Genomic DNA, 18,833 nt, shown 5'->3' on the forward strand with positions numbered 1-18,833 from the left:
TACATGTACTGTCATTACAACTGTCTGATTCACCTGTCTCCAAGGTATGTGATACTTGACTTCACTCCAACTTCATACTTTTTAAAAAACCTAAATATGTTTGTGTTTAGGTGGAATGCAAGATTACAACTACATCTGGGCCCAGTGTTTTGAAATTACGTTGGAGCTGTCATGCTGTAAATATCCTCGCAAGGAGAAGCTTCCAAGTTTCTGGAAGGATAACAAAGACTCGCTGATTGAATATATAAAACAGGTGCACATAGGTTTGTAAGATTTTCTTATTAATTCCTATTAACATAAAATATAGCATCTGGCAAAACTTTTGCGTTGAGAAAATGCAGGCCCCTATTTCTGTTTTCTGGGTTCAGCCTCTTTTTTAGTACCAAAACTATCAGTTCAGAATTCTCTCTGCATGAGCATCTGTAGCATGTGAAAAATGCAGCACCCATCAGCTCATATAAGAGAAAGCATGGTGTGTATTACTTTAATATGGGGGTGTAAAATCCAGAGTACTTCTAATTTTACATGTTGAATGACCTGGAAATCTGGCAAAAGATCGATAAAACAGGCTCTCACTCTGTTACATCATCACCCATTTAGAAAGAAGCCAAGTTTGCTTATCATTTGCCAGACCCAGAGATCGTTGGACATGCCATTTTACATTTTCTTCTACAACTGGGGTGATGACCTAGCACCATTAGCTTCAACCCCTCCCACCTCTCAACTGTGCCAAATGAGCAGGTACTGGGAGTCTTTGCAGCCTGTTTTTTGATGCCTATCTGACCTTTATGAGAGATAAGCAGACAGTGTGAGAAGAGCATCATTCCCAGACATGTGCAACAGACTCACCAGGAGAGTTTGTTAAAACGTGGCTTGCCAGGCCCATCCTCAGAGTTTCTGATTTAATGGGTCTGGAATGATTGCCATCTTCACTGGTGATGCAGACACTGCAGGTCCAGGGACTACTCTTTGAAAACCATTGCATGGGAATAGCACATCGCTTGTGGTGATGGTGGAACCTTGGGCAGGGTGTGGAAGGCTCTTCTGCATTGCCCGTGTTATTGTTCTCCATTCAGAACAGTTGGGGGAAGCAAGGCGTCAAGAATCGGAGTAACGGTTATGCTACCATATGAAGCCAAAGTGGAGAGTGTGTGTGTTGAAGAAGTTGTCATCATGGACCTATTGCATAACTGCAGAATTCCTGGGTTTTCTGCACGCTTCACACCAAAGCTTCCCACCTGCTGCAAAGAGGTGGGGTAGTTGAGGGGTACAGGGCTGAATGCAGGGACAATTAGAAGCTTCCGTTGGCCATTCATCCCGAACATGGATATTCCTTCCCCCTTTCACACTTGACCCCCAACTTCTTGCCACCCCAAAACAAAGTACAGGAAGATTATGTATTTTTTTAATATTTATTCTTATTTATTTGGCTGTACCGGGTCTTAGTTGTGGCATGCAGGATCTTTAGTTTTGGCATGCGAACTCTTATGTGCAGCATGTGGGATCTAGTTTCTGACCAGGGATTGAACCCAGGCCCCCTGCATTGGGAGCACAGAATCTTAGCCACTGGACCACCCAGGAAGTTCCCAGAAATATTATTTTTGAACTGGCAGGACTGCATCTAACTGGCTGAGACATCAATGGAGTAGGTTGATGGGGGAATATTACAAACTGTAGTATTACCAGCATATTAGTGTAACTTTTACCAGCATCTTAATAATTTTTATTGAGCTTATTATTGGGTGTTTTTCCTTTTTTATTATGTCACCAGACTCTGTTCTGGTGTTTCTCCTTTTGACTTTCTTCACGAGGCATATTTCTACTTTTGCTGTAGCTTCTACCTATACCAATCTTTTAGTGTAAACTCTAAAAATTCCGCCTTCAGAAGAATAAAAGTGGGAGAGCAACAGAACACAAAATATGCTCTATGAACTTCAGATCAGCTGGAAAGGTTAGGGTACTCCTGGGCACTGAGTTAAGGCGGGCTCTGAAATATCACACTGAAATAATACTGTCAGTGAAGGAGCTTTGTAAACTGTTAAATGACATACAAATTATGGCCTAAGCATTGTTGTTATTAATTTAAAGCATTTACAAGTCCATTTAACTAGATTTTATAAAGAATATTCATCTATCTGTGTGTCCTTATAATCAGATGTGCACAGTTCACTTAAATCATATGTGTTAATGTCTATTAACACATCAACACTGCCCCCTTGTGGTTTAAGACAGAGTTGTTTTTTGGGGGGTTTTTTTTCCTCCCTAATTTAATAATGAAACCCTATTTCAAAATACTGATACAGCATGGTTACTATTACCTGATAGAGAGGCTCTCTCCATATTGGTGCCCGATGGGAAGCCAAAGAGTATGTTTGTGGATAATGGAAGCAAACATTTCTTTACCATTATTGCTCTGGTTTAAGAAAATTATTGAGGTTTGTCAAGGTGCATCACATTCATTGGTTCAGTTTCACCACTTGCTATGATGCTAATATCTCAGATTTCCAGGTGGGTCAAAGATTCTGGTAAGTTTTCCTTGTCTGGGAAGGAAAGGCCTCTTGCTCTAATGGAAGGACCTGGTCTAGAGCAGGGGTCCCCAGCCTCTCTAGTGCCTGATGATCTGAGGTGGAGCTGATGTAGTGATAATGGAAATAAAGTGCACAGTAAATGTAATGTGCTCGACTCATACTAAAACCATCTCTCCACCCCTGGTCTGTAGAAAAATTGTCTTCTATGAAACCAGTCTATGGTGACAAAAGTGTTGAGGACCGTTGGTCTAGAGGGCAGGAGCCTGGGTAAAGCCTAAGCTGTCCTGTTATCTGCCTGTGTGAAACCTTGCAAGTCACTTGCTTGACTGTTTTTAGTCAACTGATAGCTGGGACCAGCAGCATATACCTTGCCTCACCCCAGCTTATTCTAAGGTTCTGACTGGTCATTCTTTCAACCTCCAACCTCAATCTAAACTCAGGCTCTTTGTTGCTGTGTCGTCAAGCTTAAGAGGGTTGACCAGGCTTAGGCTGAGATGAGGGTAAGGCAGACATTAAGGCAAGTCTGAATTCTAGGGACCTGGAATGTCCCAAATGTTCCCTCTTTGGGGAGAAGTAAAGGTGATCAAGACATGACATTATCTGCTGCTGTCCTCTTCCCCTGAACTCCTTAGAGCAGAGCTGAACCCAGAGGTTAGGGGATGGCCCACAACACCCAGAAACCTAAGCAGCCTGGGCCTGAGAGAATCAGGTATGTGCTGAGTGCCAGAAGCCTGAGAGACACAGATAACGCATCTGTCATGGGATCCCAAAGTCAGTGACATCTGTGCTCATCAGGTGGGGACATGGGAATGAACAGTCCCCCGAAAACCACCAGCTCAGACTGCGCTCTGGCCAGTTCTCGCCCAGAATGTGCTTTTCATCCACGGAGCCTGATACATCCCCAGGGGATGTACATTTATTTCTCCCTCTCATTTCCAGGTGTGGCCACAAAATTTAAGTCTCAGATTTCATTCTCCTTTGCCTATTACATGAACATTTTTCAAAATTTTGCATTTTGTTCTCCTGATGTCATAGTGCTGTTATCTGCAAATCTTTGGATCTACTGGTCTTTTTTTTTTTTCTGTTTTCAATTTTAATATATAGAAATAAATCATCTCTTTTGGTAAAACAACCACTTATAAGTGAAAAGTTTGGTGGTGTCTGGACAGAATATTGAAAAGACATATAAGATCCAAAGATAGCTTACATTTGGCTGGTGGTATGGGGCTGTCCTCTAATAGAAATTCTGCAGTTAAGCATGGTCTGTGTTTGTTCAGTAACAGTGATATTCAGATATTCCCAACTTGAACTACTGTCTCTAGGTTTGGGTAAGGTGTATACAGAAATGAATCTTTTTAATCTTTAGCAGACATTGAATGAAAGTCAAACTCGAATATGAAGACTTTAGCAACTGACCTGAATCCAAATTACTGTTCGTTTCCCCGTACTTGAGGATAGGCAGACCACAGGTCCCTGGAAATCTTTCTTCAGTTTCACATATTATACAGGGGGGCTGGTGTGGGTATCTAAGGTCATCCAAAAACACTGTTCATAGGCTGTCAAAAAATTCAGATCTGTTCTGTTAAAGCATAACAACCATTTCCAGCCAAGAAGGAAATGCTAACCGTTTTTTTATTTGAAGTATAATTGATTTACAATGTCTTAATTTCTGCTGTATAGCAAAGTGACTCAGTTTTATATATGTATATATAACATATAGTTTTATATATTTTTCATATTCCTTTCTGATTTATCACAGGATATTGACTATAGTTCCCTGTAGGACCTTGTTGTTTATCCACTCTATACAGCTTGCATCTGCTAATCCCAAACCCCCAATACATCCCTCTCCCAGCCCCTCCCCCTTGGCAACCACAAGACTGTTCTCTGTGTCTGTGGTCTGTATGTATGTACAACATCTTTATCCATTCATCTGCCAAAGGACATTCATGTCTTGACCTTTGTGAACAGTGCTGTTAACATATGGGTACATGTATCTTTTTGAATTATAGTTTTGTCTGGACATATGCCCAGGAGTGGGACTGCTGGATCATGTAGCAATACTGTTTGCAGTTTTTTGAAGCATCTGCATACTGTTTTCCATAGAGACTGCACCAACTTACATTCCTACCAACACCGTAGGCAGGCTTCCTTTTCTCCATACCCTCTCCAGCATTTGTTATTTGTAGACTTTTTAATGATAGCCATTCTAACCAGAGTGAGATGGTATCTAATTGTAGTGTTGATTTGCATTTCTCTAGTAATTAGCGATGTTGAGCATCTTTTTATGCCTGTTGGCCATCTGTATGTCTTCTTTGGAGAACTGTCTAGTTCTGCCCATTTTTTAAATCTTTTTGAGTTGTATGAGCTATTTATATAGGAGGCTTAGTCACTAAGTCGTGTCCGACTCTTGCGACCCCATGGACTATAGCCTGCCAGGCTCCTCTGTCTATGGGATTCTCCAGGCAAGAATACTGGAGTGGGTTGCCATTTCCTTCTCCAGGGTACCTTCCCGACCCAGGAATTGAACCCAGGTCTCCTGCATTGCAGGCAGATTTTTTACCAACTGAGCTACAAGGGAAGCCCCACTGTTTATATATTCTGAAGATTAATCCCTTGTCAGTTGCATCATTTGTAAATGTTTTCTCCCAGTCCATAAGTTGTCTTTTCATTTTGTTTATGATTTCCCTTGCTGTGCAAAAGCTGGTGAGTTTGATTAGGTCCCATTTGTTTTTGTTTTTATTTCTATTGCTTTGGGAAACCTAAGAAAACTGCTATGATTTACATCAGAGAATGTTTTGCCTATGTTCTCTTCTAGGAGTTTTATAGTGTCATGTTTTATATTTAAGTCTTTAAGCCATTTTGAGTTTATTTCTGTGTATGGTGTGTGTTTTAACTTCATTAATTTGCATGCGGCTGTCCAGCTTTCCCGACACCACTTGCTAAAGAGACTATGTTTTCTCCATTGTATATTTCTTTTGTCTCCTTTGTCAAAGATTGACTATAGGTTGGTGGGTTTATTTCTGGGCTCTCAATTCTGTTCCATTGATCTATATATCTGTTTTTGTGCCAGTACCATGCTGTTTTGATTACTGTTTGCTGATTTTTTTTAAGTACCATGGGATGTTTTTCTTGGTATCTTCTGCCTTGCATCCTAAATCTTTTTAAACTTTTTCATATTGGAGTATAGCCAATCAACAATGTTGTGATAGTTTCAAACATCCTGAGTCTTATTCTAGCATTATCTTAGATGTTAAACGATGGTGTAAAGTCAATTTCAAAGATAGCTTACTTTTCTATGAGTTTTGGTGTGGGGTTTGTTTTTTTTTTTTGGTTTTGAAGAAGATGAAAAATATAAAAGATGCCAACACACAAACTGCCGGTACCACAAGCTATCTTGCGTAAATGCAAGATTTTCTAAGTGGTAGGAAGACTATAGACTAGTTCAGAGACCTAAGCAAGGAAGATCTAAGCATAGCTTCTGTCCTCATATGTTCTTGCTCTTGGGGAACAAAGTTGAATTGAGATCCCAGCAACTTATGTGTATCTATTCAACTTCAAACTTACATAGCTGTGGTTTTTCTATTCCTTTGTATCATTTTTCTTATCCAAATAAGAGAAGGATTAAGAAACGTATTAATATTTGTTGAGCCTCCTCTTGTATTTGATCTTCATGACAATCCTGGAAGGTATATACATATTATGCCCATTTTATAGGTGATGGAATTGAGGCTTGGGAATGTTTAGTGACTAGGGACATAATGGGAATCTCTCTTCAAAAAAAGAATGCCACTGAAATTCAATGAATAAATACAGAGTCAGGTTACTAAATTATGACTGATGTTTAACAGCTGAGTACTACCTGAAGACCAAAAGGATACATATAACCCTTGAACAACAATGTATGAACTGTGTGAATACACGTATATGCGTGGGGTGGGGTGGGGGACTGGTTTTGTTTTTTCACTAAATATGTACTCTAGTAATACCCAAATCATGGTTGGTGGACTCTGCCAGTGCTGAGAGAGCCAACCATAAAGCTATATGTGGATTTTCAACTGTGTGGAGGGTTGATGTCCCTAACACTTGCATTGTTCAAAGGTCAGCTCTAGTAGGAATAAGTATAAATGGAACCTATATTTTTTAAACGCAAAAGAGGAAAAAAAAGTGGAGGTTTACATTTGATTACATTGAAAAAAATGAGAAGGAAATATGGAATTTAATAACTTTTATCATTGTGGCCTCTTCTCATTTATGTCATTAAGATAACATGACTTGTCAACGAAGTAGACAAACTGAGATGGGAAAATAGGAATTAAAATGAGAGGAGTCTTAAAATATATATGGCCTTTAACTGGATTCTTGAAATTTCAAGGTGTCAAGAATATACCTTGGTCTAATGTATCATTTAAGGCCTAACTGTATTCTTGAAATTTCAAGGTGTCAAGAATACACTTTGGTCTAATGTATCGTTTAAGGCCTATGTTTCCCTATTGATTCTCTAACTGATCTGTTCAGTGATGAAAGTGGGGTATTAAAGTCCCCTACTATTACTGTCAATTTCTCCTTTTACGGCTGTTGGTATTTTCCTTATATACTGAGGTGGTCCTATGCTGGGTGCCTATATATTTACAATTGTCATATCATCTCAGATTGATTCCTTGATCATTGTGTAGTGTCCTTCTTTGTCTCTTACAACAGTCTATGTCCACCATTCTGCCTTCTGGCTTACTCATCATTCTTCTGCCTGTTACTCCACTGATTACTTCTAAGATACTTCTTCATTACAGTGATTTTTATCTCTTTGTTCTCTAGCTCTAGGTTTTTGTTGAAAATTTCTTATATCTTCTCAGTCTATGCCTCCATTCTTTTTCTGAGATCTTGGATTATCTTTTCTATCATTACCCTGAATTCTTTTTCAGGTAGATTGCCTGTCTCCCCTTCAATTAGTTTTTGTCCTGGCATTTTATCTTGTTCATTCATCTGGGACATAGTTCTCTGCCATTTTGTCTGACTTTCTGCGATTGCAGCTTCCATTCAACAGGCTGCAGGGTTATAGTTCTTCTTGCTTCTGCTGTTGGCCTCCTGGTAGATGAGGCTGTTTAAGAGGCTTGTACAGGTTTCCGGGTGTGAGGGACTGATTTTTACCCAATGGTGGGTGGAGATGGGTTTTATCCCCCTGGTGGGCAGGGCTGTGTCAGGGGGTGTGGTTAGTGGGCAGCTGTGTGCTCAAGAAGACATTAAACAGTCTGTCTGCTGATGGGTGAGGCTGTATGCCTACCCTTTTGATTGTTTGGCCTGAGGCTTCCCAGCATTGGCGCCTACAGGCTTTTGGGAGGAGACAAGTCTTGGTGAGAAAATGGCAGCCTTCCAGACGGCTCGTGCCAATGAAAACTCCCCAGAACTACCACTGCCAGCGTCCCTGTCCCCGCAGTGAGCCACAGCCATCACCCCCACCTCCACGGTAGACCCTCCAATACTAGCAGGTAAGTCTGGCCCAGTCGATTATGAGGTCTTGGCTTTTTTCCTGGGTCCTGGTGCATATGAGACCTTGTGCGTGCCCGCCAATAATGGAATTTTTGTTTCCCCCAGTTTTGTGGAATTCCTGATATCAAACCCCACTGGCCTTGAAAGCTAGATTCTCTAGTGATGACTCCTCCCCCTTGCCCAACTCCCAGGCTGAGGAGCCTGATATGGAGCTCAGAACTTTCAATCCTATAGAACTTCTGTGGCATAATTATTTTCCAGCCTATGGGTCACCCACCCAACATGTATGGGATTTGGTTTTATCGCGATTATACCTCCCGCCTACTGTCTCGTCATGGCTTCTTCTTTTTCTTTGAAGGTAGGGTATCTCTTTTGGTAGATTCCAGTTTTGTTTTGTTTTGTTTTTGTCAGTGGTGTTTCCATAAGAGGTGAGCTCTTGTCCTTCTACTCCATCATCTTGTCTCCTCTCTAATCACAGTGAATTTAAATGTGCAGTTCTCAAGGTAAGAAGTTCAATACCAGTCTCACTGGGCTAAAGTCCAGGTGTCAGCAGGACTGGTTCCTTCCAGAGACTCTTGAAACATATAGCTTTGAAAATGAGAGAGCATGAGTCCATGAGACCCACAAAGGTACAGCAGGCTGAGAAACGGTTCTTAAAGGAATCACACAGACTTACCCGGCCACCCACAGGACCTAGTGCTAAGGCAGCTGATGGAAGAGTGCCCAGTCTTTCTGCGAAAGCAGCCTGTTTGCCTGTCTGAAAGCTTCAGCCCCAGGGGCAGTCATTTCACTCCACACATATCTAGGGGTCAGCTGAAATACTCTCCAAAGACGGAGACTGCCTTCTTTGCCCTGTCCCTTCACCTCCCTTCAGGATCCCCGTGTCTCCTGGAAAGGAGTTTGTGCGCTTGTTTGGTGCACTGTTTTCTAGAGTGGCCGGCCACCCCTTCATCTCCTGGTTCTGTTTGACCAGCAGGGCTTGTGTGCATGGATCCCACAGGACCGTAACAAACAGAAAAGGAGTTCTTAACCAGCTATACCCAGGACACAGCGGAGAGGCAGCAGTTAAAAAAAAAAAAAAAGTCTTTTGGTGAAAGAGGACTGTTAGTTTATCTTCATAGTCGTGGCCTAAGGAGCAGGCTTCTACTTAAATATACATCTAGTGGCTGATTACAGTCATCTCTAGATGTCACTGGGCACCATCTTCACTCTAACTTGTGCCCTACCCCTGGTCACCAATGTCTTCAAGAAAGGAGCTTGTATACCCATCTAGTCCCTTGGCTTTTGCGGCTACTACCCAGAGAACACTTTCTTTGATAGCCTGATTCTCACGAGTTCAAAGAGATGATATCAAACAAAGAAATGGTTCTTAACTGGCTGTCACCCCAGGGCTCAGGGCAAAGGCAACAGACAGAAACACTCATCTCCCAGTCTTCCCCTGAAAGAGATATATTTGTATACCTTCAAAGCTGCTGTCTGAGGGTTTGACTTCCAGGATACCTGAACCTTTGTGCAAAATATTCCCCTTTGAGACACTAACAGGTCTTGGCACACTCTCAACTACTGGAGTCATTCGGTAACCACAAAGATTTGAGACAAAACCCAGAGCTGGGGCAGGGTTGAATAGTAAGTTCATCTCTTACATGAACCCACTCCTTCAAGACTGGGAGCGATGGCTGTTTTACCTAATACATATAAACCAACACAGTGTCAGCACAGAGAACTATGTTCCAAATGAAAGAGCAAGATAAAGCCCCAGAAAAGAGCTTAATGAAATAGAGGTGAGTGATGTACATGATAAAGAGTTCACAATAGTGGTCATAAAGATGCTGAGTTCAGCAGAACTGTGCATGAACAAAATAATTTCAACAGAAAGAAAATATAAGAAAGTACCAAATAGAAGTCATGGAGCTGAAAAATATAGTAGAGGGGTTCAACAACACACTAGATGAGACAGGAGAAAGGTAAGTAAATCCAAAGACTGGATGAATTCCATTGTCCTATCAGAGCAGCAAAAAGAAAAAGAATGAATTAGAGTGAAGACGGCTTAAAGAACTTATGGGACAACATCAAGCAGACCAACATTTACATTATAGGGGTCCCAGAAGGTGGAGAAAGAGAAAATTTGCTTGAAGGGAAAAAAGGCTGAAAAGTGTCCTAACCTGGAACTTCCTAGAAGGAAGCAGACATCCAGATCAAGGAAGCCTGGAGAATTCCAAATAAGATAAACCAAAAGAGACCCACATCAAGACATATTGTAATTAATATGTCAAAAGTTAAAGACAAATAAGAGATATCACCTTACCCCTGTTAGAACGGCTGTTGTCAAAAGACAAGAAGTAACAAGTGTTGGCAAGGATGTGGAGAAGGGAGAACCCTTCTGCACTATTGATAGGAATGTAAGTTGGTGCAGCGCTACGGAAACAGTTGGAGCTTCTAAGAAAAACTAGAAAGAGAACTACTATATGATCCAGTAATTCTACTTAAGGGTATTTATCCAAAAGAAATGGAAGCAACTTAACAGATGGATAAATAGATACAGAAAATGTGATATGTTTAAATAAGTCCTGGGGAGGCAGTGTACAGCGTGGTAAATATAGTTACTACTGTATTGTATATACTTGAAATTTGATAAGAAAAGTTATCATCACAAGAGAAAAGTGTAACTATGTTAACTGAGCATATTTTGGTGGATATTTCACAGTATATACATATATTTAGCCATGTTGTATACCTAAAGCTAATATATTTTTATTATATCTCAATTTTTTTTTTCAGTTTACCATCCCTTCTCAAATACTCTATTAACTCAAGATAGCTAATAAATATTGGACTTACAATTATAAGAATTTTTTTCTCATGCCATACAATGTGGTATTAACACTTAATTCTCTTTTTGTCTTGCAGGTGTAAAGGGCAGAGTTTTTGATCAGAACAAGACTCCATTATCCAATGTAACTGTAGAAGTCCAAGACAGAAAACATATCTGCCCCTATAGAACCAACAGATTTGGAGAGTATTACCTCCTCCTCTTGCCTGGATCCTATGTAATAGAGGTAAGTATACAATGCTAGTTACTGCTGTTAAAATACTATAGAACTCAATACTTACTCACCTAGAAAGAATATAAAATAAGTCTGGAATGTGTAAAAGGAGATACATCAGGAAAGGAATAAAAAGTCAATGTCAGATCTGCATCTGTCAGAGGGAGTGGGTAAAGTGACAATAGTAAAAACAAACTCAAAATCATGTTTTTTCCCCAACTGGAAATTTTTAAAATAGAAGCCAAATCACATTTCTTGTGATAAAAAAATGGAACAAACCCTATAACAGCAACCAACATAGTCAAAGTTCTTCCAAGGTTCATGAAATACCAGTTTAACACCTATTCCATGAACCATAATTTCTTCTATTAAAAAACTGATTAGGACACAAATTCCTTAGAGTTCATTACAGTTAAAATTTGATCCACAAAGTTTACCAGTATATTAAGTGACACATATTTTTGCAGCCATCTCATAAGCAGATGATGGTGAGTTTTTCAATCAATGCAAGTAAAATTCCAGATTTTAATTCTATTTAGATGAATGTTTCTAAGGCTTTTCTTCTGTAAGGAGCCATGGCTTAGTTTGAGGCCAAGTGGGTTTATGCAAATGAACTAAATGAGTAAGTAGCTGATTCAGTAGGCAAGATTGTGCCTCTTCCTTTTTGACGTGGCTTTATCTAGAATGTCAAGTTATATCTAGTTTGTCTAGTAGGTCTAATGCCAGCCACAGCAGACGTTCCATACAGAGCCATTCCTGAGAAGGTAGTCATTTATTCTGTAGTAAAAACTGGCTTTGTAGTTACTCTGTCTTTAGGACATAAAAAAAGTCATGCTTTTCAGTTCGTAAAACTCTGTAGGATTAAAAACTCCTGCTCCATAGGTGTCCCCAAAGTGCCCAGCACACTTGGAGTGAGGTGCTCACCTTTTCTTGAGTGTCTCTCCTACTGAGGAGATAAACAGAAATGGAAAGACCCAACTCACTATGAACCTTTGCCTAAAAATGGCCCCCTTTTCCCTGTTATTTACTGTAACATTTTCATTATATGAAAAAAAGGGTTTTTCTTGTGGTGAATCTAATTGTTTTTGTGTGGCCCCATAAATAAGCCACATCTTGGATATATATGTATACGTATAACAGATTCACTTTGCTGTACATCTGAAACTAAAAACTTGTAAATCAACTATAATAAAATTTAAAGTTAGGAATCGTTGATTTCCAATTAGTTAGACTAATGCAGCGCAAATCAGCTTTAGTTACTAACTCTAGGACAAAAGGGGAAGGTACGACTGTGGAAGCTGAAATGAATAAATACATGCTAGTTAGTGGTCATATAAATGTTATTCTCCATTCTTTTCTCCCTCTACCATATATAATGAAAGCATTTCGCAGTAAATAACAGCCCATAGTTTAGCACTTGTCGTTATTTTCCTGATCATTTCCTCCACCAAAAAGATAAATCTAGCTGAAGATTCAGATTCATGGACAAAACCGGGTAAAATCAAAGCTTTTTAAGGAAGCAGTAACATTATGTATATATATATATATGCACACAAATATATAAAATCAGTTTCAGGAAAACGGAATAAATTGAGAAAAGTTTTCTGACTTATAAATAATCTTGATTCCAAATCAGGATAGTAAGTACAGATGGGGACAAAGAGAAACAGTCAACTCTTTTACCTTTGCAATCCATGATAAATGATGGGGACAGAAATCAGTCTGTTGCTTTCGAATTCTGACATCTCCAGATAAAGGAACTGTCTTTATTTCACTTTGTAATTCTGGGCAACGGCATTAACAACAGTACTCCATATCGATAGGATAACTCATTCAGCGAGCAGGACTGAAGCTGTCTCTAGCCTGGGGAGACCTGGCAGGTTGTTACCTGTGTTTCATAAAGGCTGCATTTTAGTGGTGGGTATCAGAGTTTTCCGTGCTGGCTCCACAAAACATCTGAAATCACTCAGATAACTGTTTCTTGTTTCCTCTCAGGTTACAGTCCCTGGACATGACCCACATCTCATAGAGGTGACTATTCCCCCCAAATCCCACAACTTCAGTGCTCTCAAAAAGGATATTTTACTTCCATTCAGAGGGCAATCAGATCATATCTCAGAATTAAATCCTTTATGTCCCAGGATTCCTCTTTACAGGGAACTGGAAGGCCACTCAGCTGCAACAAAACCCAGTCTGTTCTTATTTTTAGTGACTCTTTTTCACATATTATTCAAATAAAGCAGAATGTGAAACTCAACCCCCATCATCACCTGGAATCAGGGATTAATCATGCCAGGTTACTGCAACTCTTAACTCCCTCTGTGGGACCGTGATTGGATAAACTCCATGATCCTTCCCTAAGAAGAGAAATGTTTGTTTGGAAATCCTGCAAGAGCAACGTATGATGATAATGAAAGGAATGATTGTCTTAACGTGGAAGATACCTGCCCATCAAGTACTGCTCACTTACACTTAATCTTGAAGTGGTCTTAGAAATTTATAAGAAGTTAAACTTGAGAAGCTAAAGGTCCTGCAAGGGAAAAAAATAAAGAACTAATTTTGTGTACAGACAGCCATTTGAATATAAGCAATGAAGATGAATATTTATTGATTACCTATTACATACATGGGTCGGGAAGATCCCCTGGAGGAGGAAATGGCAATCCACTCCAGTATTCTTGCCTGAAAAATCCCATGGACAGAGGAGCTTGGTGGGGCTACAGTCCAAAGGGTCGCAGAGTCAGACACAGCTAAGTGAGCATGTGGCATATTATTAACACATGCAAGACCTTGCCCTGTGTGCCCTGTGTGAAAAGATAGTGCCATATGTAATTTTCAGTATAGGGGGAAATGATATAGGACTGGGAATATTAAGTTCTGCCAATGTTCTAAGAAATGTAAGAGAAAATAGGCAACCCTGTCCCAGAAGCCCAAGAAAATACAGATCTGATTGGATGACAAATTTGTCTACAGAGCCCCCAAAATAATAGGTTAAGTAAGGGTCACTGCCTTTCTGAAACCAGATGCCACAGCCCTCGGTTATGCTGATGACCCCCAAAGGCCGGACTTCAGACTCAGGTCTGACTGCCCACTGGACACATCTACCTGGATGTGACCCATAGATACCTCAAACTCATCATGTTGAAAAATTGTACATACTTTTCTCCCCAGAGCTGCTTTTCCTCCTGCATTCTCTCAGTTACTGATAGCACCAAACTAAAAACTTGGAAGTCACCCTTAATACCTCCTCCTGCTCCTTCATCCCCTCTGTTCAGTCAGTCACTGACTTTCATTTACAATAACAAATAACAAATAAAGATTGTTATCAAATAACAATATGAAATGAATTTGAAAGGATTCAAATTATTATTATTCAAATTCAAATATGAAATTATTCCTTTCATATGTTACCAATAACAAAGATTTCAAATAACAATAAAGATTGTTATTTGTGTTGATTGATGCTACATTCTCTTCATGGCTACTGCCACCACCAGGTTGAGGCCATCATAACTCACCTGCATCACAGCAACAGCTTTCCTGGTCTCTTGCTCCCAGCCTTCTCCTCTTCAAATGCCACCTCCATGTAGCTCTAGGGAACGGGGTCTCTTTAAAACAATCAGCAATCACCTGCGTGTAGTTCCTACACACACAACATGCCGAGTGTGTTCCCTGTGTCTGCCAATGCCATTCTGACCCACTACATTTTCTTTCCCACTCCACCTTTAAGACTCAGTTAAGGCTGTCTATTGGGTGCAGAGTTTCTGTTTAAGGTAAGGAAGTTCTGAAAATAGTGATGATGGTTGTACAACGTTGTTAAGTATTTAATACCATTGAATTGTACACTCAAACTGGTTAAAATGGTAGGTTTTATGTATAAGGATAACTATTATATATTAAAATAATGCTTCATAAGGTGCTTTGTGATAAAGTACAAAGTGAAGGTTTCAAGGGATACATGCTATGTAAATTACATCTTTCTTACTTGATGTGAAACTACAACAGAAATAAAGACTAGTCTCTTAAGAGTAAACAAGTAAAACTTAAAAGATCGATGATTCCCTTTAAAACAAGGAAACCTCAGTTCAGGTTTCAATTCCCTTGGGAAACCTTTGCTGACCATTGTTCCATTTCACTCAATTTCACTGCACCCCATGGACCCATCCATTGGTCTGAGGGCCCTGCCTCTCTGCTCCCCAAATTACAGACGTTACTTCTGTTATGGGACTTACCACACTGTATTATGATCTTCTACTTCCATGGCTGATTTTCTCTGGTAGAGTGTGAGATCTTTGAGACCAAGGTCTACTTGTTTGGAAAATTTATTTATTCTCAAATCCTAGCACACAGCAAGAACTGAATAAATGAACTAAGTGATCCAGCAAACTGCTATTCTTAAAACATTGTATGTACGAATTAGGTTAAGGGGGTCGGGAGGTTATCAAACAGAAAAATATAGCAACTGTGGCAAGCAGATTTCTGAGTGCTGTGTATTCCTCATGGAAAGTGAGTTTCTTTAGTTCTTATTTTAAATGGAAAGTTCTATACGATACGGAAACAAAAACTATACCGGACTTGGCACACACTTGAGACCTACAAATGAAAGGGAGATACATGGGCATTTAGGAGTTGTTTCTGTGCCAGGCTGATTCCACATGCACAAAATCATACATGTTAAAGTAAAATTTGTAGACTTCTTTTAAATCTGGTAATAACCTGAATATTTTTATTTTTATTTAAATAAGCAATAATTTGTTATATGCTTGAAAGTATATATTAATATTGCAAGAAATTATTTTGGTTTATTACATACATTGAGTCTATCAAGTTGTAAACAATTTTCAAGCAGGCATTTAGGCATTCTAACTTTTCTAAGAGGGCAATTTTTGAAGGGACATGAACCAAGATCTGATTTGGTTCTTAAGCCTTAACGTAACTTTCTGAAGGAAATAATGTTTTCAAAATAAGAAATTTTATCAAAACCATTTAGAAAATTTCCAAATATAAACCAAACCTGAATTTAGTTCAAAGCAGTTTTGAGGTACTTATTTTGTAGCAACAGTTCTGTCTGTGCTTGAAAGTGAAATTTGCTGCAAGGATTTAGTATAGCAGAATCCCAGCTACATGTTCCACTCATCAAGTGACCTGTTCAAAAGGAGAAACCACCATGGAATTCTGACTACAGTCAAACCAGATCCCCCATTCCCCTGCATAACACCTTTTCTACTGTTCCCCACCCTCTTAGGCTGGTGGTTATGCTCCTCAGAACCTCTAAGTTCAGGTATAACTCCTTTTAAAGAGAAACCAATATGGCAAAGATTTTCAAGATAGGAGAAAAGATAGCACATGTAAAAAAAATAAAAGAAAATGGTAAGTAGAAGGCAGGAGCCCCAAGATCCAGCCTACCCAATGTTCAGCTTCTTTACCTATAAAATGTTCCGTTTCTTTGCTTGACTGTGATTCTATGATGATCCGCCACAGTGGTGTCAGATGCCACACTCTGGTGCCACTATTGGGTATTGCCCAGGTGGAAGAAGGATAGTTAACACTCGAGAGGCATAAATATTTTAAAGGCTGTATAACTTATCAAAGACCAATAAACAGAATTGGCCTGAAAGCTGAAACACTGGCTAGCTAGAATTACCATTTATAATAGTTAAGAAAACGTTCATGAAGTTACACAGCTTTTTCTCATGTACCTCCTTATTATAATAAATATTAACATGAATGGGTTTAAATGGTGGGAAGTGTTTTAGAAAAAAGTCTCTACAGATAAGTGTCGGTGTTGATTTTAGTGCTTAATTTATCACAGACTTGAGCTATTGGTCGCGCAGTCCTGTCCAACTCTTTGCGACCCCATGGACTAATTCTCGAGGCCAGATTAACTGGAGTGGATAGCTTTTTTCCCTTCTCCAGCAGATCTTCCCAACCCAGGAATAGAACCGTGGTCTTCCTCATTGCAGGCAGATTCTTTACCAACTGAGTTGTCAGGGAAGCCCCACTCACAACCTCAGCATTATAAGTACCAGCATTATAAGACCACAAGGAGATTCAACCAGTCAATCCTGAAGGAAATCAGTCCTGAATTTTCACTGGAAGGACTGATGCTGAAGCTGAATCTCCAATACTCTGGCCACCTGATGCAAAGAACTGACTCATTAGAAAAGACCCTGATGCTGGGAAAGATTGAAGGCAGGAGGAGAAGGGGGCGACAGCGGAGCATGAGTTGGTTGGAAAACATCACCAACTGAATTGATGCTGAAGCTTCAATACTTTGGCCACCTGATGCAAAGAGCTGACTAACTGAAAAGACCTGATGCTGGGAAAGATTGAAGGAGGAGAAGGGGACGACAGAGGATGAGATAGTTGGATGGCATCACTGATGCAATGGACATGAGTTTGAGCAAGTTCCAGTAGTTGGTGATGGACAGGAAAGCCTGGCGTGCTGTAGTCCATGGGGTCCCAAGGAGTCAGACACAACTGAGTGACTGAACTGATCTACTGGAGGTATTAGAAACATTAGTTTCTTCTCAGTATTTCTGAAAATCTAAGGAATCAATGTTTTTGTTTCAGAAGCAACTTTGCATTTGTAATGTTTCTTAAAATGGTGTGAGAGGTTAGCTTTATCTTTAGAAAATAAAAGTATCTGGCACTAGATTAGAAATATCTTTTCCTAGGGAATATAGAAAAATAAACATAGCATATTGTCTCACTGTAACAGGGAAAGTTGCTTATTGAGAAATTTGGTTCTTATTCTACACAGTGATAATACAGTTGATGCCTATTTTATGACTGATTTAGACTGGGTGGAAGGGGAGAAAATTATGGTTCAAGAGAAAAAAGTTCACAGCACCTAAAGTAGAAATTTGGGGAAACAGTCTAACTTCATTACAGACTTTTACATTATATCATTGATAAGCAGATATTGTACTGTATTGATCATAAATTGTTTTATCATACTTTCGCATATGAACTACTCCATAGCCTTTTATAGATGTTGCATAAGATGATTTTACAAGTTTTCTCAGCGACTTTCTTTTGTACTATAATTAAGAAATTAAAACATACAGATTGTCTAAGACTATAAAGTCTTGTTGGGTAGGGGCCATGACTACCTCTGAATTCAGTAAAAATCAGAATATTTCTGATTCTTAATAAAGAATTAATATTCCTATAAACAATGAGTGCCACTTCTTTCCATTACGTTATTTTGAAAACACATACTTACACCAGTGTACAAAGTCCACATACCAGAAAGAACTGATTGTCATCAAATAAAGCCTGGGAAAGACCAAATCTAATGACCTTTTATGAGGCAATAATATTGCAGTAACTCTTCAAAGCCTAGATAGCCCTTCCAGAAAAGTTTAAATGACATATACTCACCCAAATTAGTTTGTGCATTGGGCGGATAATGGATGAAAAGTATGCCTACTGACACAAAAAATCAAATACACACAAAAAAACAGACAAAAAGACATACCACATACACAAAAAATCTTTGGAAAATCCCAATGCACACTAATGTAGTAAAGGGTCTGAGAAATCATGCAGGAAAAAAGTGGATTCCCCAACAGACTCAGCCACAGAAACTTTTCTTGAGTAATTTAGGCTAGTACCATCTCTTAGAACTGACTTATCAGATTTCCAAACACATTTTGGGAAATGCTAATATAGGGAAGGGCCTTTTGTCCTAAATAATGTCTTATTGATTTCAAAGTGCTTTTGAAACACAGAAAAAGAATTTGCCTCTTCTAGGAACTGGAAAACTAAT

At 39.4% G+C, this 18,833-nt stretch overlaps 1 protein-coding gene across 4 annotated transcripts in view; it reads left to right on the top strand.

Moving 5' to 3' along the window:
- CPM (carboxypeptidase M) overlaps positions 1-18,240 on the top strand; it is a 72,057-nt gene extending 53,817 nt beyond the window's left edge. For all 4 annotated transcript variants that reach the window (XM_020888742.2, XM_070454621.1, XM_020888743.2 and 1 more), the window contains 3 exons: positions 111-263; positions 10,923-11,071; positions 13,055-18,240. In XM_020888742.2, coding sequence (XP_020744401.2) covers positions 111-263; positions 10,923-11,071; positions 13,055-13,297 — 545 coding nt within the window. In that variant the 3' untranslated portion in view covers positions 13,298-18,240. The remainder of the gene's footprint in view (positions 1-110; positions 264-10,922; positions 11,072-13,054) is intronic.
- The last annotated feature ends 593 nt before the right edge of the window (positions 18,241-18,833 follow it).

This window comes from Odocoileus virginianus, chromosome 24 (genome assembly GCF_023699985.2).
Source record: "Odocoileus virginianus isolate 20LAN1187 ecotype Illinois chromosome 24, Ovbor_1.2, whole genome shotgun sequence".
Classification (NCBI taxonomy): Eukaryota; Metazoa; Chordata; class Mammalia; order Artiodactyla; family Cervidae; genus Odocoileus; species Odocoileus virginianus.